This window comes from Pristiophorus japonicus, chromosome 20, assembly GCF_044704955.1.
Source record: "Pristiophorus japonicus isolate sPriJap1 chromosome 20, sPriJap1.hap1, whole genome shotgun sequence".
Classification (NCBI taxonomy): Eukaryota; Metazoa; Chordata; class Chondrichthyes; family Pristiophoridae; genus Pristiophorus; species Pristiophorus japonicus.
Window position 1 is genome coordinate 86,817,442 of NC_091996.1, and position 17,134 is coordinate 86,834,575.

At 51.7% G+C, this 17,134-nt stretch overlaps 2 protein-coding genes across 6 annotated transcripts in view; one reads left to right on the top strand and one right to left on the bottom strand.

Moving 5' to 3' along the window:
- neurl4 (neuralized E3 ubiquitin protein ligase 4) overlaps positions 1 to 12,734 on the bottom strand; it is a 14,552-nt gene extending 1,818 nt beyond the window's left edge. Inside the window, exons 1-3 of the mRNA XM_070863306.1 lie at positions 12,561 to 12,734; positions 5,432 to 5,822; positions 114 to 179 (exon numbers count right to left, since the gene is read on the bottom strand). Coding sequence (XP_070719407.1) covers positions 114 to 179; positions 5,432 to 5,822; positions 12,561 to 12,725 — 622 coding nt within the window. The 5' untranslated portion in view covers positions 12,726 to 12,734. The remainder of the gene's footprint in view (positions 1 to 113; positions 180 to 5,431; positions 5,823 to 12,560) is intronic.
- Positions 12,735 to 12,966: 232 nt separating this feature from the next.
- gps2 (G protein pathway suppressor 2) overlaps positions 12,967 to 17,134 on the top strand; it is a 36,578-nt gene continuing 32,410 nt past the window's right edge. For 3 of the 5 annotated variants that reach the window (XM_070863101.1, XM_070863105.1, XM_070863104.1), the window contains exons 1-2: positions 12,967 to 13,048; positions 15,681 to 15,814. In XM_070863101.1, the coding sequence (XP_070719202.1) occupies positions 15,721 to 15,814 (94 nt within the window). In that variant the 5' untranslated portion in view covers positions 12,967 to 13,048; positions 15,681 to 15,720. The other 2 variants (XM_070863102.1, XM_070863103.1) reach the window with 2 other exon arrangements.

The window sequence follows — 17,134 nt, forward strand, 5'->3', positions numbered from 1 at the left end:
GTGTCAGGTCTAACAAAAAGACGTGCCTGTCCTTCGAGCTAATGAACCCTCCCAACAAGCGGGCCGGAGATCGAGCAGGAGCAGCACAGACAGAAGCTCAACATTTGCCTCACCATTTTCCGATTCCAGACCGTTCGGAAATTTATCTGGACGGCTGCAACTCCGAGGGATGTTGGGAGCTGAAATTCAGAGAGAGGGGCGGGAGGCGGGGGAAGAGAAGGAACAAAAAAAAGAACAAGGTACAAGAGGGTTAACACAAGAGTGAGGTTCCCCAGCGCCTTGTCACACAGCCCTTGCTACCTGCAACCAGAATGTCCGGAGACTCAAAACCCAACAACCCCCGCCCCCGAACACCGCCTCCTTCTCCCAGCCCATTGCCAGGGACCCCAGGCACTGCCGGGACTCTCACCCGCACCGTTACCAGCTCAAAGCCCACGTCGCCCGCCGCCCTCCTAGGCTGGTCTCCGTCTCGATAAACGGAGTTATATGGGGCGGATGGCCGGAACCAACATCCTGCACTGCGCTCCCCTCGTCTGCGCCGGGCCCAACCGCGCAGCAAGCTGTCTTCGACATCCCAGTCTTCAAATGCCTCCACGGCCCCGCCTCCTCTCGATGATGCAGCAGGTGGTGAAGAAGGCAAATGGCATGTTGGCCTTCATAGCGAGAGGATTTGAGTACAGGAACAGGGAGGTCTTACTGCAGTTGTACAGGGCCTTGGTGAGGCCTCACCTGGAGTATTGTGTTCAGTTTTGGTCTCCTAATCTGAGGAAGGACATTCTTGCTATTGAGGGAGTGCAGCGAAGGTTCACCAGACTGATTCCCGGGATGGCGGGACTGACATATGAAGAAAGACTGGATCGACCACGCTTATATTCACTGGAATTTAGAAGAATGAGAGGGGATCCCATAGAAACATATAAAATTCTGATGGGATTGGACAGTTTAGATGCAGGAAGAATGTTCATAATGTTGGGGAAGTCCAGAACCAGGGGTCACAGTCTAAGGATAAGGGGTAAGCCATTTAGGACCAAGATGAGGAGAAACCTCTTCACCCAGAGAATTGTGAACCTGTGGAATTCTCTACCAGTTGTTGAGGCCAATTTGTTAGATATATTCAAAAGGGAGTAAGATGTGGCCCTTACGGCTAAAGGGATCAAAGGGTATGGAGAGAAGGCAGGAATGGGATACTGAAGTTGCATGATCAGCCATGATCTTATTGAATGGTGGTGCAGGCTCGAAGGACAGAATGGCCTGCTCCTGCACCTATTTTCTCGGGAGACAGCGCAGGAAGAGAGAGATAACCATCGCTCACCATTCCCGCAGAGTTCTCGACGTGCGAGTATCTAGGTGTGCTGCTCCATATGTAGTCGCAAGGTGAAAGTTTTGAAAGAGTACTAAATGTAGTTAATGGTCAGATTTATCACTGTCTCGAGCTCCCCTGAATCTGGCGTTAAAAGGATGTGGATTAACCAACACTCCTGATCTCTCGCCCTTACTGCAAACATGGATGTTGCTATAGAATACAAGAGCAGGGAGGTTATCCTTGAACTGTATAAAACACGACTTCGGCTACAGCTGGAGTACTGCGTGCAGTTCTGGTCACCATATTACAGCAAAGATGTGATTGCACTGGAGAGGGTGTCGAGAAGATTTACGAGGATGTTGCCTGGACTGGAATATTTTAGCGATGAGGAAAGATTGGATAGGCTGTGGTTGTTTTCTTTGGAACAGAGAAGGCTGAGGGGAGAGCTGATTGAAGTTATGAGGGGCCTGGATAGAGTGGATAGGACGGACCTATTTCCCTTGGCAGAGAAGTCAATAACCAGGGGGCATAGATTTAAAGTAATTGGGGGGATGTTTAGAGGGGATTTAGGGGAAATTTCTTCACCCAGAGGGTGGTGGGGGTCTGGAACTCACTGCCTGAAAGGGTGGTAGAGGCAGAAACCCTCACCACATTTAAAAAGTACTTGGATGTGCACCTGAAGTGCCATAACCTGCAGGGCTACGGACCAAGAGCTGGAAAGTGGGATTAGGCTGGGTGGCTCTTTGTCGGCCGGCATGGACACGATGGGCCGAATGGCCTCCTCTGTGTTGCAATTATTCTATGATTCTATGAGAATGAGACCAGCATCTTTGGGGTGATTGTTTCAGGGAGGATAAGGATTATCCAAAACATGCATGTTGAACGAAGTTTAACGTAAGAGATAGGGGCAGGAGTAGGCCATTTGGCCCCTCGAGCCTGCTCCGCCATTTAATACGATCATGGCTGATCCGATCATGGACTCAGGTCCACTTCCCCGCCCGCTCCCCAAAACCCCTTATTCCCTTATTGGTTAAGAAACTGTCTATCGCTGTCTTAAATTTATTCAATGTCCCGGCTTCCACAGCTCTCTGAGGCAGCGAATTCCACAGATTTACAACCCTCTGAGAAGAAATTTCTCCTCATCTCAGTTTTAAATGGACGTCCCCTTATTCTAAGATTATGCCCCCTAGTTCTAGTCTCCCCCATCAGTGGAAACATCCTCTCTGCATCCACCTTGTCAAGCCCTCTCATAATCTTATACGTTTCGATAAGATCACCTCTCATTCTTCTGAATTCCAATGAATAGAGGCCCAACCTGCTCAACCTTTCCTCAACAGTCAACCCCTCCATCTCCAAAATCTTTGCCTTCTAAATCAATTCCTTAGGGCCACGGACCAAGAACTGGAAAGTGGGATTAGGCTGGGTAGCTCTTGGTTGGCCGGTTCAATAGGGTCATCGGCAAGATATTTCCACACTTGTGGGAAAGTTCAGAACTAAAGGCCATCAATATAAGATAGTCACCGATAAATCCAATAGGGAATTCAGGAGAAACTTCTTTGCCCAGAGAGCGGTGAGAATGTGGAACTCGCTGCCACAGGGAGTGGTTGAAGCGAATAGTATCGATGCATTAAGGGGAAACACACACGGGAGAAAGGAATAGAGGGTCAAGCTGAAAGGGGGAGACGAAGCTCGTGTGGAGTGTGAACAACTTGTATTTATATAGCGCCTTTAACGCAGGTGCCTCACAGGACTATAATGAGATTAAATAATTGACACCGAGCCGCACAAATAGAAATAAGCGCAGGTGGCCAAAAGCTTGGTCAAAGAGGCAGGTTTTAAGGAGTGTCTTGAAGGAGGAAAGAGAGGTAGAGAGGTTTAGGGAGGGAGTTCCAGAGCTTGGGGCCCAGGCAACAGAAGGCACGGCCACCGATGGTGGAGCAATTATAATCAGGGATGTTCAAGAGGGCAGAATTAGAGGAGCGCAGACATCTCGGGGGGTTGTGGGGCTGGAGGAGATTACAGAGATAGGGAGGGGGCGAGGGCCATGGAGGGATGTGTAAACAAGGATGAGAACTTTGAAATTGAGGCGTTGCTCTACCGGGAGCCAATGTAGGTCAGCGAGCACAGGGGGTGACGGGCGAGCGGAACTCGGTGCGAGTTAGGACACGGGGCAGTGAGCACAGGGGGTGATGGGTGAGCGGGACTCGGTGCGAGTTAGGACACGGGGCAGTGAGCACAGAGGGTGATGGGTGAGCGGGACTCGGTGCGAGTTAGGACACGGGTCAGCGAGCACAGGGGGTGACGGGCGAGCGGAACTCGGTGCGAGTTAGGACACGGGGCAGTGAGCACAGGGGGTGATGGGTGAGCGGGACTCGGTGAGAGTTAGGACACGGGGCAGTGAGCACAGAGGGTGATGGGTGAGCGGGACTCAGTGCGAGTTAGGACACAGGGCAGCTGAGTTTTGGATCACCTCTAGTTTACGTAGGGTAGAATGTGGGAGACCAGCAAGGAGTGCGTTGGAATAGTCAAGTCTGGAGGTAACAAAGGCACGGATGGGGGCTTCAGCAGCGGAGGAGCTGAGGCAGGGGCGGAGACAGGTGATGTTACAGAAGTGGAAACAGGCGGTCTTAGTTACGCTGCGGATATGTGGTCGAAAGCTCATTTCAGGGTCAATTTGCCACCAAGGTTGCGAACCGTCTGGTTCAGCCTCAGACAGGAGTTGGGGAGAGGGATGGAGTCGGTGGCTGGGGAACGCAGTTTGCGGTGGGGACCGAAAACAATGGCTTCGGTCTTCCCAATATTCAACTGGAGAAAATTTCTGCTCATCCAGAACTGGATGTGGGACAAGCAGTCTGACAATTTAGAGGCCGTGGAGGGGTCGAGAGAAATGGTGGTGAGGTAGAGCTGGGTGTCATCAGCGTACATGTGGAAACTCACGCCGTGTTTCCGGATGATGTCACCAAGGGGCAGCATGTAGATGGGAGATAGGAGGGGCCAAGGTGGGGGACACCAGGGTAATGGTGCAGCATAGAGCAGTTAGGCCTGTTTCTGTGCTGTAAATATTATATAATACAATGCAAATGTCACTGCACAGTTTTGTATTTGTTTTCTCTGCTGTTACTTTTTATACAGAGGAGTTCCATTTTCATGCAGGCCACATCATCCGCATGCCAGACACAAGACACCCAAAGCAAGCGCTCTATTTGGAACTCCTTCACGGTAAACGAGCCAAAGGTGGGCAGAGGAAATGTTACAAGGACACCCTCAAAGCCTCCCTGATTATGTGCAACATCCCCACCGACACCTGGGAGTCCCTGGCCAAAGACCAGTCCGCCCTAAGTGGAGGAAGAGCATCCGGGAGGGTGCTGAGCACCTCGAGTCTCGTCACCGAGAGCACGCAGAAATCAAGCGCAGGCAGCGGAAGGAGCGTGCGGCAAACCAGACTCCCCACCCTTTTTTCAACCATTGTCTGTCCCACCTGTGACAGGGACTGTGGTTCTCGTATTGGACCGTTCAGCCACCTCTAGTTCTAGTTTCCACTGATAGGGGAGACTAGAACTAGGGGGCATTATCTTAAAATAAGGGGCCGCCCATTTAAAACTGAGATGATGAGGAATTTCTTCTCTGAGGGTTTTAATCTGTGGAATTCGCTGCCTCAGAGAGCTGTGGAAGCCGGGACATTGAATACATTTAAGACAGAAATAGACCGTTTCTTAACCGATAAGGTGTTATTGGGAGTGGGCAGGGAAGTGGACCTGAGTCCATGATCAGATCAGCCATGATCGTATTAAATGGCGGAGCAGGCTCGAGGGGCCGTATGGCCAACTCCTGCTCCTATTTCTTATGTTCTAAGGACTCATTTTTAGAGTGGAAGCAAGTCTTCCTCGATTCCGAGGGACTGCCTATGATGGTAATTAGTTATTTTCTACTCAATCATCAGACGAACTCGCATTTGTATAGCACCTTTCACGACCCCAGGATGTTCTGAAGCACTTCACAGCCAACAAAGTACTTTACGAAGCGTGGCCACAAGGGCGACCAATCTGCGCACAGCAAGCTCCCGCGGGCAGCAGCGAGATGAGTGACGGAGGGCGAGGGGGAAGAGGAATGGGCGGCAGCCCCCCTTACCTTCCTCGGCCGCGGCGGTGCGCTGGGCTTCGTCCCTTCGGAAGGCGTGGTCGCAGGCCAGCACCGTCACCTGCGTGCACTTGCCGTACAGGTCCACCACAGCCCACACCTGGGGGGGCAGGCCCGAGGCGGCCACCCCGCAGTCCCGCCCGTTGACCCACAGGTGGAGCTCGCCGCCGGCCGTCCGCTGGATGCCCACCCGGTCGCCCTCGCTCAGCTGGTCCAGGTCCTGCCCGTACTCCTCCAGCACCGAGCGGCCGTCTCGCAGCACCGAGCAGCCCGAGATGATCCACGAGCCGCCCTTCAGGCCGGTGGCGCTGCTGGGGAAGTCCAAGGTGTTGGGGTCCAGGGCCGTCACCCCGATCTCAATCGAGCCGCTCCAGGAGTTGACCTGTTTGGGCAGAAGCAAAAAAAAAAAAGGGGGGGGGGCAGGAGTCAACGAGAGCACCGGAATCAGGCCGGAGCCCAGGGCGGGGAGCACCAGGACCCCCCCCCTGCACAGTGCACCAGGACCCTCCCACCCCCCCCCCCCCCCCACCGGCACAGTGCACCAGGACCCTCCCCCCCCGCCCCCACTCCTGGCAGTGCACCAGGACCCCCCACTCCCCCGGCACAGTGCACCACGTTCATCCCCGGCACAGTGCACCAGGACCCTCCCCCCCCGCCTGGCACAGTGCACCAGGATCCCCCACGCCCCCCCAGCACAGTGCACCAGGACCCCCCACCACCCCAGCATAGTGCACCAGGACCACCCCCCGGCAAAGTGCACAGGACGGCCCCCCCCTCGCCCGGCACAGTGCACCACGTCCACCCCCGGCACTGTGCACCAGGACCCTCCCACACCCCCCTCCCAGCACAGTGCACCAGGACAACCCCCCCTCCCCCCCCCGACAGTGCACCAGGACGACCCCCACGGCAGTGCACCAGGACCCCACCCCTCCCGGCACAGTGCACCAGGACCACCCCCCACTTCCCAGCACAGTGCACCAGGACCCCCCCCCCCCCTTCCTGGCACAGTGCACAGAACGACCCTCCCCCCCCCCGGCACAGTGCACCAGGAGTTATGGGGAGTGGGGAGGGAAGTAGACCCAAGTCCATGATCAGATCAGCCATGATCTCATTGAATGGCGGAGCAGGCTCGAGGGGCCGTATGGCCTACTCGCGTTCCTATTTCTTATGACCCCTGGCACACCACAAAACCAGATGAGGCAGATTTCAGGGCCAATCTCCACGATGACATAAGTATTATGAGCCGGAGGACATTCGGCCCCTCGAGCCTGCTCCGCCATTCAATGAGATCATGACTGATCTTCGACCTCAACTCCACTTTCCCGCCCGATTCCCATATCCCTCGATTCCAAAAATCTATCGATCTCGGCCTTGAATATACTCAACTACTGAGCATCCACAGCCCTCATGAGGCAGAGATTCACAACTCTGAGTGAAGAAATTCCTCATCTCAGTCCTATTTGGCCAACCCCTTATCCTGAGACGGTGACCCCTGGTTCTAGACACTCCAGCGAAACAGCCTCTCTGCATTTACCCTGTCAATCCCCTTCAGAATCTTGGGTGTTTCAATGAAATCGCCTCTCATTCTTCTAAACTCCAGAATATAGGCTCAATGTGCTCACTCCTTAAAGGACAACCCTTTGCTGAGCTCACCAATCTCAGCCAGTCCAGTACTAGACTACAACATGCCTGGGACGGTGTGTAGTAGGGACGGCACTGGACAAGCTACCAAGAGGTTACGAGTTCCAAACCCATTGTGGCTAATAAATAAATAAACGTGGCACATTTAAAAAAAAACAAATGACCATGAAAACTGCAGGTTGCCGTAAAATCCCAACTGGTTCACTCATGCTCTTCGAGGAAAGAAACTGGCCACCTCTACCCGGTCTAGCGTATACACGTGACTCCATTCCCACCTCTACCCGGTCTGGGCCTACACGTGACTCCATTCCCACCTTTACCCGGTCTAGCGTATACACGTGACTCCATTCCCACCTCTACCCGGTCTGGGCCTACACGTGACTCCATTCCCACCCCTACCTGGTCTAGCGTATACACGTGACTCCATTCCCATCCCTACCCGGTCTAGAGTATACACGTGACTCCATTCCTACCTCTATCCGGTCTAGCGTATACACGTGACTCCATTCCTACCTCTATCCAGTCTGGGCCTACACGTGACTCCATTCCCAGCCCTACCCGGTCTAGTGTACACTCTTGACTCCAATCCCAGCCCTACCCGGTCTGGACCTACATGTGACTTCATTCCTACCCCTACCCGGTCTGGGCATAAAAGTGACTCCATTCCCACCCCTACCCGGTCTAGTGTACACTCGTGACTCCATTCCCACCCCTACCCGGTCTGGGCCTACACATGACTTCATTCCTACCCCTACCCGGTCTGGGCCTAAAAGTGACTCCATTCCCACCCCTACCTGGTCTGGGCCTACACGTGACTTCATTCCCACCTTCTGTAACTGAGCTCTTTTAAAATGATGATGGGCTATGATGGGTTGAATAGAGACAGACCATTAATTTTTGTTTGTGGGTCATTAAAATGGTCATTCAGAAACTGAAGAGGGGTTAGGAGAAGGTCTCGGTACAACACTGGGGTACAGTACGGATGGGTACAGGTCTGTCACTGTATAATACTGGGGTACAGTATGGATGGGTATAGGTCTGTCACTGTATAACACTATGGTACAGTACTGGTGGGTACAGATCTGTCACTTTATAACACGGGGGTACAGTACTGGTGGGTACAGGTCTGTCACTGTATAATACTATGGTACAAAAAAATACTGGTGGGTACAGGTCTGTCACTGTATAACACTGGGGTACAGTATTGGGGGGTACAGGTCTGTCACTGTATAACACTGGGGTACAGTACTGGGGGGTACAGGTCTGTCACTGTATAACACTGGGGTACAGTACTGGGGAGGTACAGGTCTGTCACTGTATAATACTATGGTACAGTACTGGTGGGTACAGGTCTGTCACTGTATAACACTGGGGTACAGTACGGATGGGTACAGGTCTGTCACTGTATAACACTGGGGTACAGTACTGGTGGGTACAGGTCTGTCACTGTATAACACTGGGGTACAGTACTGGTGGGTACAGGTCTGTCACTGTATAACACTGGGATACAGTACTGGTGGGTACAGGTCTGTCACTGTATAACACTGGGATACAGTACTGGTGGGTACAGGTCTGTCACTGTGTAACACTGGGGTACAGTACTGGCGGGTACAGGTCTGTCATTAACACTGGATGGACTCTCTCCACCTCGGGTGGTCTGCGGCCAGGGACTCCCAGGTGTCAGTGGTGATGTCGCACTTTACCAGGGAGGCTTTGAGGGTGTCCTTATAACGTTTCCGCTGTCCTCCTTTGGCTCGTTTACCATGAAAGAGCTTGACATAAAGCATTTGCTTGGGGTGTCTCGTATCTGGCATGCGTACTATGTGGCCTGCCCAGCGAAGCTGATCGAGTGTGGTCAGTGCTTCAATGCTGGGGATGTTAGCCTGGACGAGGACACTGATGTTGGTGCGCCTGTCCTCCCAGGGGATTTGCAGGATCTTGCAAAGCCATCGTTGGTAATATATCTCCAGCGACTTGAAGTGCCTTCTATACATCATCCATGCCTCAGGTCTATACAGGAGGGCGGGTATTACTACAGCCCTGTAGACCATGAGCTTGGTGGTAGGTGGGGGGGAGCTTAACACAATCACAATGGAGGTGGTACTCAGTAAGATAATGGGACTAAAGGCAGATAAATCCCCTGGACCTGATGGCTTGCATCTTAGGGTCTTAAGAGAAGTAGTGGCAGGGATAGTGGATGCATTGGTTGTAATTTACCAAAATTCTGGGGAGGTCCCAGCAAATTGGAAAACTGTAAATGTAATGCCCCTATTCAAAAAAGGAGGCAGACAAAAAGCAAGAAACTACAGACCAGTTAGCCTAACATCTGTGGTTGGGAAAATGTTGGAGTCCATTATTAAAGAAGCAGTAACAAGACATTTGGAAAAGCAAAATTCGGTCAGGCAGAGTCAACATGGATTTATGAAGGGGAAGTCATGTTTGACAAATTTGCTGGAATTCTTTGAGGATGTAACGAACAGGGTGGATAAAGGGGAACCAGTGGATGTGGTGTATTTGGACTTCCAGAAGGCATTTGACAAGGTGCCACACAAAAGGTTACTGCACAAGATAAAAGTTCACGGAGTTGGGGGTAATAGATTAGCATGGATAGGGGATTGGCTAACTAACAGAAAGCAGAGAGTCCGGATAAATGGTTCAATCTCTGGTTAGCAATCAGTAATGAGTGGGGTGCCGCAGGGATCAGTGCTGGGACCCCAACTATTTACAATCTATATCAATGACTTGGATGAGGGGACCTGAGTGTAATGGAGCCAAGTTTGCTGACAATACAAAGATGGGAGGAAGGGCAATGCGTGAGGAGGACATAAAGAGGCTGCAGGAGGATACAGACAGGCTAAGTGAGTGGGCAAGAATTTGGCAGATGAAGTATAATGTTGGAAAGTGTAAGGTCATGCACTTTGGCAAAAAAAAAATCAAAGTGCAAGTTATTATTTAAATGGAGAAAGATTGCAAAGTGCTGCAGTACAGCAGGACCTGGGGGTCCTTGTGCATGAAACACAAAAGGATAGCATGCAGGTACAGCAAGTGATCAGGAAGGCCAATGGAATCTCGGCCTTTATTGCAAAGGGGATGCAGGACCTAGAATATTAGGTCCTTCACTGAAACACCTGTGAACGCATCCCCTTTTTGGCGTGGAAGCAGGTCATCCTCACTTCGAGGGATTGCCGACAATGATGACTACTCCAAAACGTCTTGGGACATATTCCTACATGCAAGACGCTATAAAATTGCATGTTGTTGGGAAGGACAGAGGGACAGGGGCAGAGGGACGCGAATGAGAGCCACAGAGAGTAGATGCTCCCTTATTCCAAAAGTAATTCCCTTCCAATACAAACTAGATCGTACTATGATACAGCTATAGTTTGAAAATTACCAATCGATAGGGGGTGGGGTAAAGTAAGCTCAGACTGTTGGGATACAATTTTCCACTATATTATGGCTGCAATGGTCCCACAAGAAAGAGTTGGACAAGTCTTAATATAGTCCCAAATAAACACGGGCCACAGATCATTCATGAAAGTATCACACTGGGGCAGGTGGGAACGCCGTCTGATTTTGTGACGGTGTATCTAACCCCGTGCTGTACCTGCCCTGGGAGTGTTTGATGGGACAGTGCAGAGGGAGCTTTACTTTGTATCTAACCCCGTGCTGTACCTGCCCTGGGAGGGCTTGATGCCTGTATTAGGCGCCCCTCACCTTGCAGAGCACAATACCAATCCCAAGGCCAGCTTTGACAGTGCGATTGGAACGGACACCTGATTCTGCTCCTGGCTTTTGTTTATATCCCTCAGCCTGACTTCCCCAGGGGCCCTCTGCTGATGCAGCAGTGACAGGAGGACACCAGAGCTTTACAAATACACCATGATTTGAAATTTTAAACTGATAGAGGGGGGTGGAATTAAGCTGATGGTGTAGTGATCCCATAAAAGATAAAAAAAAGTGTCAGCCGTGGCTCAGTGGGTAGCACTCTCTCTCGCCTCTGAGTTAGAAAGTTGTGGGTTCAAGTCCCACTCCAGGGACATGAGCACATAATCCAGGCTGACACTCCCAGTGCAGTGCTTAGGGAGGTGCCGTCTTTCGGATGAGACGTTAAACACGAGGTCCCTTCTGCCCGCTCAGGTGGTTGCAAACCACTTTTTGAAGAGGAGCAGTGGAGTTCTCCCAGGTGTCCTGGGGCCAATATTTATCCCTCAATCAAAACATCACTAAAACAGAAGATCTGGGCATGATCACATCGCCGTTTGTGGGAGCTTGTTGTGTGCAAATTGGCTGCCCCGTTTCCTATATTACAACAGTGACTACACTTCGACAAAGGTACTTCACTGTCTGTATAGCACTTTGAGACATCCGGAGGTTGTGAAAGGTGCTATACAAATGCAAGTCTTTCTTCTATTTTAAACTGATAATGGGCCGGGGGGTGATGGGGGGGGAAATTAAACTGCAAATGCAGTGATCCCATCCCCAAGCTGGGATGCTCCCTCTAGCTGCAGGCTTGATGGGGACAATTAGCAGCAGGTTGAAATATTGAACAGCCCCAATCAATTTTCATTGTGAGATTCAGAAATATTCTGCTGCCTGGGCCGTCAACAATAACCTGTATTTATATAGTACCTTTAACGTAGTGAAACGTCCCAAGGCGCCTCATAGGGGCATTATGAGGCACAAAAAAAAATTTGACAACGAGCCACACAAGGAGAAATTAGGGCAGGTGGCCAAAAGCTTAGTCAAAGAGGTAGGTTTTAAGGAGCATCTTGAAGGAGGAAAGAGAGGTGTAGAGAGAATTGTGTCATTGAGAAATATTCTGCAGTCTGGGTCACTATTGATGGTGGGATTGAGAAATATATTCAATATTAATTGTGGAGTTCAGAAATATGCTGCAATATTAATTGTGGAATTCAGAAATATGATCTATTAATTGTAGAATTGAGAAATATACTGTTAATTGTGGAATTCAGAAATATACTGTTAATTGTGGAATTCAGAAATATACTGTTAATTGTGGAATTCAGAAATATACTGTTAATTGTGGAATTGAGAAATATACTGTTAATTGTGGAATTGAGAAATATACTGTTAATTGTGGAATTCAGAAATATACTGTTAATTGTGGAATTCAGAAATAATCTGCAATATTAATTGTGGAATTCAGAAATAATCTGCAATATTAATTGTGGAATTCAGAAATATGATCTATTAATTGTGGAATTGAGAAATATTCTGCAATATTAATTGTGGAATTGATAACAAATGCTGATTGATGTTGACAATGAATGCCCCCAAAATCCATTTGTGGCCATTTATCAGCATTTTGCCCGCCTGATTGCTGTTGCTAGGCACACTGCCTGCTCCCTCTCTGTAGGAGGTGCAGCTCCAGGAGTAGGCCTCGATCCCCGGTGTTTCCTGCGGGGGTTGTGCCGCCGGGGATGCCTCTCTTCCCCCCCGGGTCACACTCACTCACCTTCCTGTCGATGCGCACCTGGAAGAGCTGCCCGTCGACCAGCGGCTGTCGGCTGAGGGCCAGGCCGTGGTTGAACTCCTCGGTGGGCTTGCCGCGCTTGGCCGTGCGGTTGGCGTTGAGCAGTAGCACCAGCCGGCCGGCCCGCGGGTGGAACTCGGCCGCCATCCTCCTCCTCCTCCTCCTCCTCCCGCCCCCCGCTCTCTCTCACACACCGGCCTTCGCGACACGCCCTCGCGACAGCGGGGCACCTCCGCTTTACGGCCTTCGCACCACCACCCTTGCAGGTTTGACGCTTTACGGCTGCGGGGCAACAAAAAAAAACCCAAAACAATAACAAACACTTTACGGTCGAGGTCGCGCATGGGGTAGACTTCGCGACGGTGGCAGGGCGGGGGGAGCACGACGCCGCCGCGTCACTTTACGGCTGCGGGGCAAGCGCCAAAGGGACAGAGAGACGGGAGTGACGTTGAGGGTGTTATGGCGGCTGTGTGAGTGTGGCTGGAGAGGGAGGTCTGAGGGGGAAAGGTCTGAGGGAGGGGATCTGGGGGAGGGAGGTTTGAGGAAAGAGGATCTGAGGGAGGGTGGTTTGAGGAGGGGGATCTGAGGGAGAGGGGAGAGAGGGAGATAGGGATCTGGGGGTGGGAGGTTTGAGGGAAGAGGATCTGAGGGAAGGGGGTCTGAGGGAGGGGGGTCTGAGAGGGAACGGCCTGAGGGAGGGGAATCTGGGATCTGAGGAGGAGGGATCTGAGGGAGGGGCTTTGAGGGAAAGGTGTTTGAGTGAGAGGGATCTGGGGGTGGGAGGTTTGAAAAAGGGGTGTTTGAGGGAAAATGTTTGAGGGAGGGCGGATCTGAGGGAGAGGGATCTGAGGGAGGGGGATCTGAAGGAGGGGGATCTGAGGGAGAGGGTTTGAGGAAGAGAGGAATCTGGGGGAGGGGTTTTTGAGGGAGGGGGATCTGGGGGAGGAGGGTTTGAGAGAAAATGTTTGCGTGAGAAGGGGATCTGAGGGAGGGAGCTTTGAGGGAGAGCGGGATTTGAGGGAGAGGAGTTTGTGAGATCTGGGGGAGGGGGTTTTGAGGGAAAATGTTTGAGGGAGATGGGGATTTGAGGGAGAGGGGTTTGAGGAAGAGAGGGATCTGGGGGAGGGGAGTTTGAGGGAGAGGGGGATCTGGGGAGGGGGATTTGAGGGAGAGGGAGTTTTGAGGGAGAGGAGAATCTGAGGAGGGGGGTTTGAGAGGGGAATCTTGGGAGGGGGATCTGAGGGAGAGGAGTTTGAGAGAGGGGAGTTTGAGGGAGAAGGGTTTGAGGGTGATGGTTTTTTAAATGAGTGGTTTGAGGAAGAGAGGGATCTGGGGGAGGGGTTTGAGGAAAAGAGGGATCTGGGGGAGGGGTTTGAGGAAGAGGGGAATCCGAGGAGGGGGTTTTGAGGGAGAGGAGTTTGAGAGAGGGGGAGTTTGAGGGGAAAGGACTGAGGGAGAGGGGAATCTGAGGGAGTGGGTTGTGAGGGAGAGGGGAATCTGAAGAGGGGTTTTGAGGGAGAGGAGAATCTGGGGAGGGGGATCTGAGGGAGAGGGGAATCTGAGGAGGGGGATCTGAGGGAGAGGTGGTGAGAGGGAGGGAGGGAGATCTAGGGGAGAGGGAGGGGTCTTGAGGGAGCGAGGGGGGTCAGGAGAGGGAATCTGAGGTAGAGGGTGAGGGATTGGGGCAGAGGGAGGGAGATTTGAGTGAGAGGGATCTGAGGGAAGATCTTGGAGAGACAGATGATATCTGGGAGAGACATCGGGGGACAAGGGAGAAGGATTTAGCATTTAAGGGGAAGCTGGATAAACACACAAGGGAGAAAGGAGTAGAAGGATATGCTGATGGGGGACAATGAAGAGGGGTGGGAGGGGGCTCGTGTGGACCATAAACACCGGCACGGAGCAGTTGGACCGAATGGCCTGTTTCAGGGCTGTAGCTTCTATTTAAGATGTGGGCGTCACTAGCAAGGCTGGCATTTATTGCTCATCGCTGGTTGCCCTCGAGAAGGTGGTGGTGAGCCGCCGCCTTGAACCGCTGCAGCCCGTGTGGTGATGGTGCTCCCACAGTGCTGTTAGGGAGGGAGCAATGTTCCCTCTCGTTTTTATTTGGGCCGTACAGCCCGTTTAATGGGCTGCGCGTTTTTTTCCCCGGTAAGCCAGCTGCGCAGGAGCTCCAGACCACGCTGTCGGGACGGTCTGTGCGCGTCAGAGGGGAACTTGGGAGGTGGTGGTGTTCCCACGCTGCCTTTGTCCTTCGAGGGGGTTGCGGGTTTGGGAGGTGCCGCCGAAGAAGCCTTGGCGCGTTGCTGCAGTGCATCGTGGAGATGGTGCACACTGCAGCCACGGTGCGTCGGTAGCGGAGAGAGTGGGTTGGTATTGCGGTCCAGTGGGAGGGAGCAATGATTTCACTGACGACGCTGTCCTGGATGCGGTGGGGTGGGAATGCATCGATTGTACCTCCACCTGTTTGTCCGCTGAGGTCTTCTGAATATTAAGGGATACGGGGAGAGTGCAGGCAAGTGGAGTTGAGGTAGATCAGCCTCTTAGGCAGTCCCTCGAAACGAGGATGACTTGCTTCCACGCCAAAAAGGGATGAGTTCACAGGTGTTTCAACGAAGGACCTAATATTCCCGATCCCGAACTACATCGCGGAGGGTGGAAGATGCCTGTGGGTGGATTTTTTTAACGTGGGGTGGCCGTTGCACACCAGCCAACACACGGGGCTTGACAGAGCGAGGTCTTGGTCCAGTGGCAAGGGTTAACCAGGACGACTGGAGACCAGCTCTGCTGCACGGGCCTAGTGCGCGCACATATCGCACAGTGTGGGCTGGGCCCGTGCTGCCTCTGGGCCCCGAACTCGCGCTTCTCCTGGGCCCCCACCATCACTCGCCGCTCCTGCTGTGCCTGCCCACGCTCCAATCAGTGCCCTGGATTAGGTTGACGTCCAATCTGGTCGCCCTCTTCACTGCCGTCGCCCTCCAGAAGAACAGCCGTGACCTTATTGAATGGCGGAGCAGGCTCGAGGGAGCCGTGTGGCCGACTCCTGCCCCTAACGGTCTCGCCCGTTCCACGTGATCCTCATGTTAACGTGTGTCGTTCCAGGTCTCGCTTCTAGTGTCTGGCTCCTTGGGAAACTGAGACGATGCCAGCTCTACTGGAACGACCCAAGATGTCGAGCGCAATGGCGCGAGCCCTTCACCAGCACATCATGAAGGAGCGAGCGCGCAAACGGCAAGGTAAGGGCTGCGGGGCTGTTGCTTGCTCTTTATCGTCTCGTCACTTTAAACGGCAGATTACACACCCCCTCAGTTATAGCAATGCAGGACCTTCATACTATCCACGACCAGTATGTGAGCCATCACACTTCACGATTCCAGTATTTGTGCCTTTGTTACTGTTGTAAATGGCTGCCTTGCTCATTCCACTTCGTTGCTTTAAAGGTTGAATAACACACACACTCAGTTGTAGTAAATGCAGGATCAGCGCTTTTATTCAGACATTCATACTATACAAACCAAGAATGAAAGCTATTGATACATGTCATGACGGCAGCTCTTCCATGGCTGCTTGTGACACACACCGTCCAAGATTCCAGTGTCTAGCGACCTAATGTGTGTCAAACTCTCATCTTTATATCAAAAAAGCCTTTGAACTCTTGTTTCTTTGTAGAGGACACTTAGACAATTAACATGTAAACGGTGTCGAATCAAAAATGGCATTGTCCTGAAATCAAGGCTAACTGCTTTCTGAATTACTATACACAAACCAGATCGTTTAACATACAGACGACGTCATCAAATTTTTTTTCGCATAGTTACAAGGTACACTCAAATACAGACAATGTCATGAATTACTATACACAACTCAGATTATTCTTCGCATAGTAACAAGGTACACTCAAATAGTCAACATACAGATCGTCCAGCAGCCTGTTTTAATCCAACCTTGAATCTTCCAACTTTTAACTTTCGATATCTCCAGACCACGCCGGAGCAAAGCGTTTCAGAAATGCGGGCTCGTGCTCCCAGTTACCTCCAGACTTGACTATTCCAACGCAATCCTGGCCGGCCTCTCATTCTACCGTACGTAAACTAGAGGTGATCCAAAACTCGGCTGCCCCGTGTCCTAGGGTAGCTAATGTAACCCCACTTTCTAAAAAAAGGAGGGGGAGAGAAAACGGGGAATTATAGACTGGTTAGCTTGACATCGGTGGTGCGGAAAATGTTGGGATCAATTATTAAAGATGTAATAGCAGCGCATTTGGAAAGCAGTGACAGAAACGGTCCAAGTTAGCATGGATTTATGAAAGGGAAATCATGCTTGACAAATCTTCTAGAATTTTTTGAGGATGTAACCAGTAGAGTGGACAAGGGGGAGCGAGTGGATGTGGTGTATTTCGACTTTCAAAAGGCTTTTTGACAAGAGATTGGTGTGCAAAATTAAGCCACATGGTATTGGGGGTAATGTATTGACGTGGGTAGAGAACTGGTTGGCAGACAGGAAGCAAAGAGTGGGAATAAACGGGTCCTTTTCAGAATGGCAGGCAGTGACTAGTG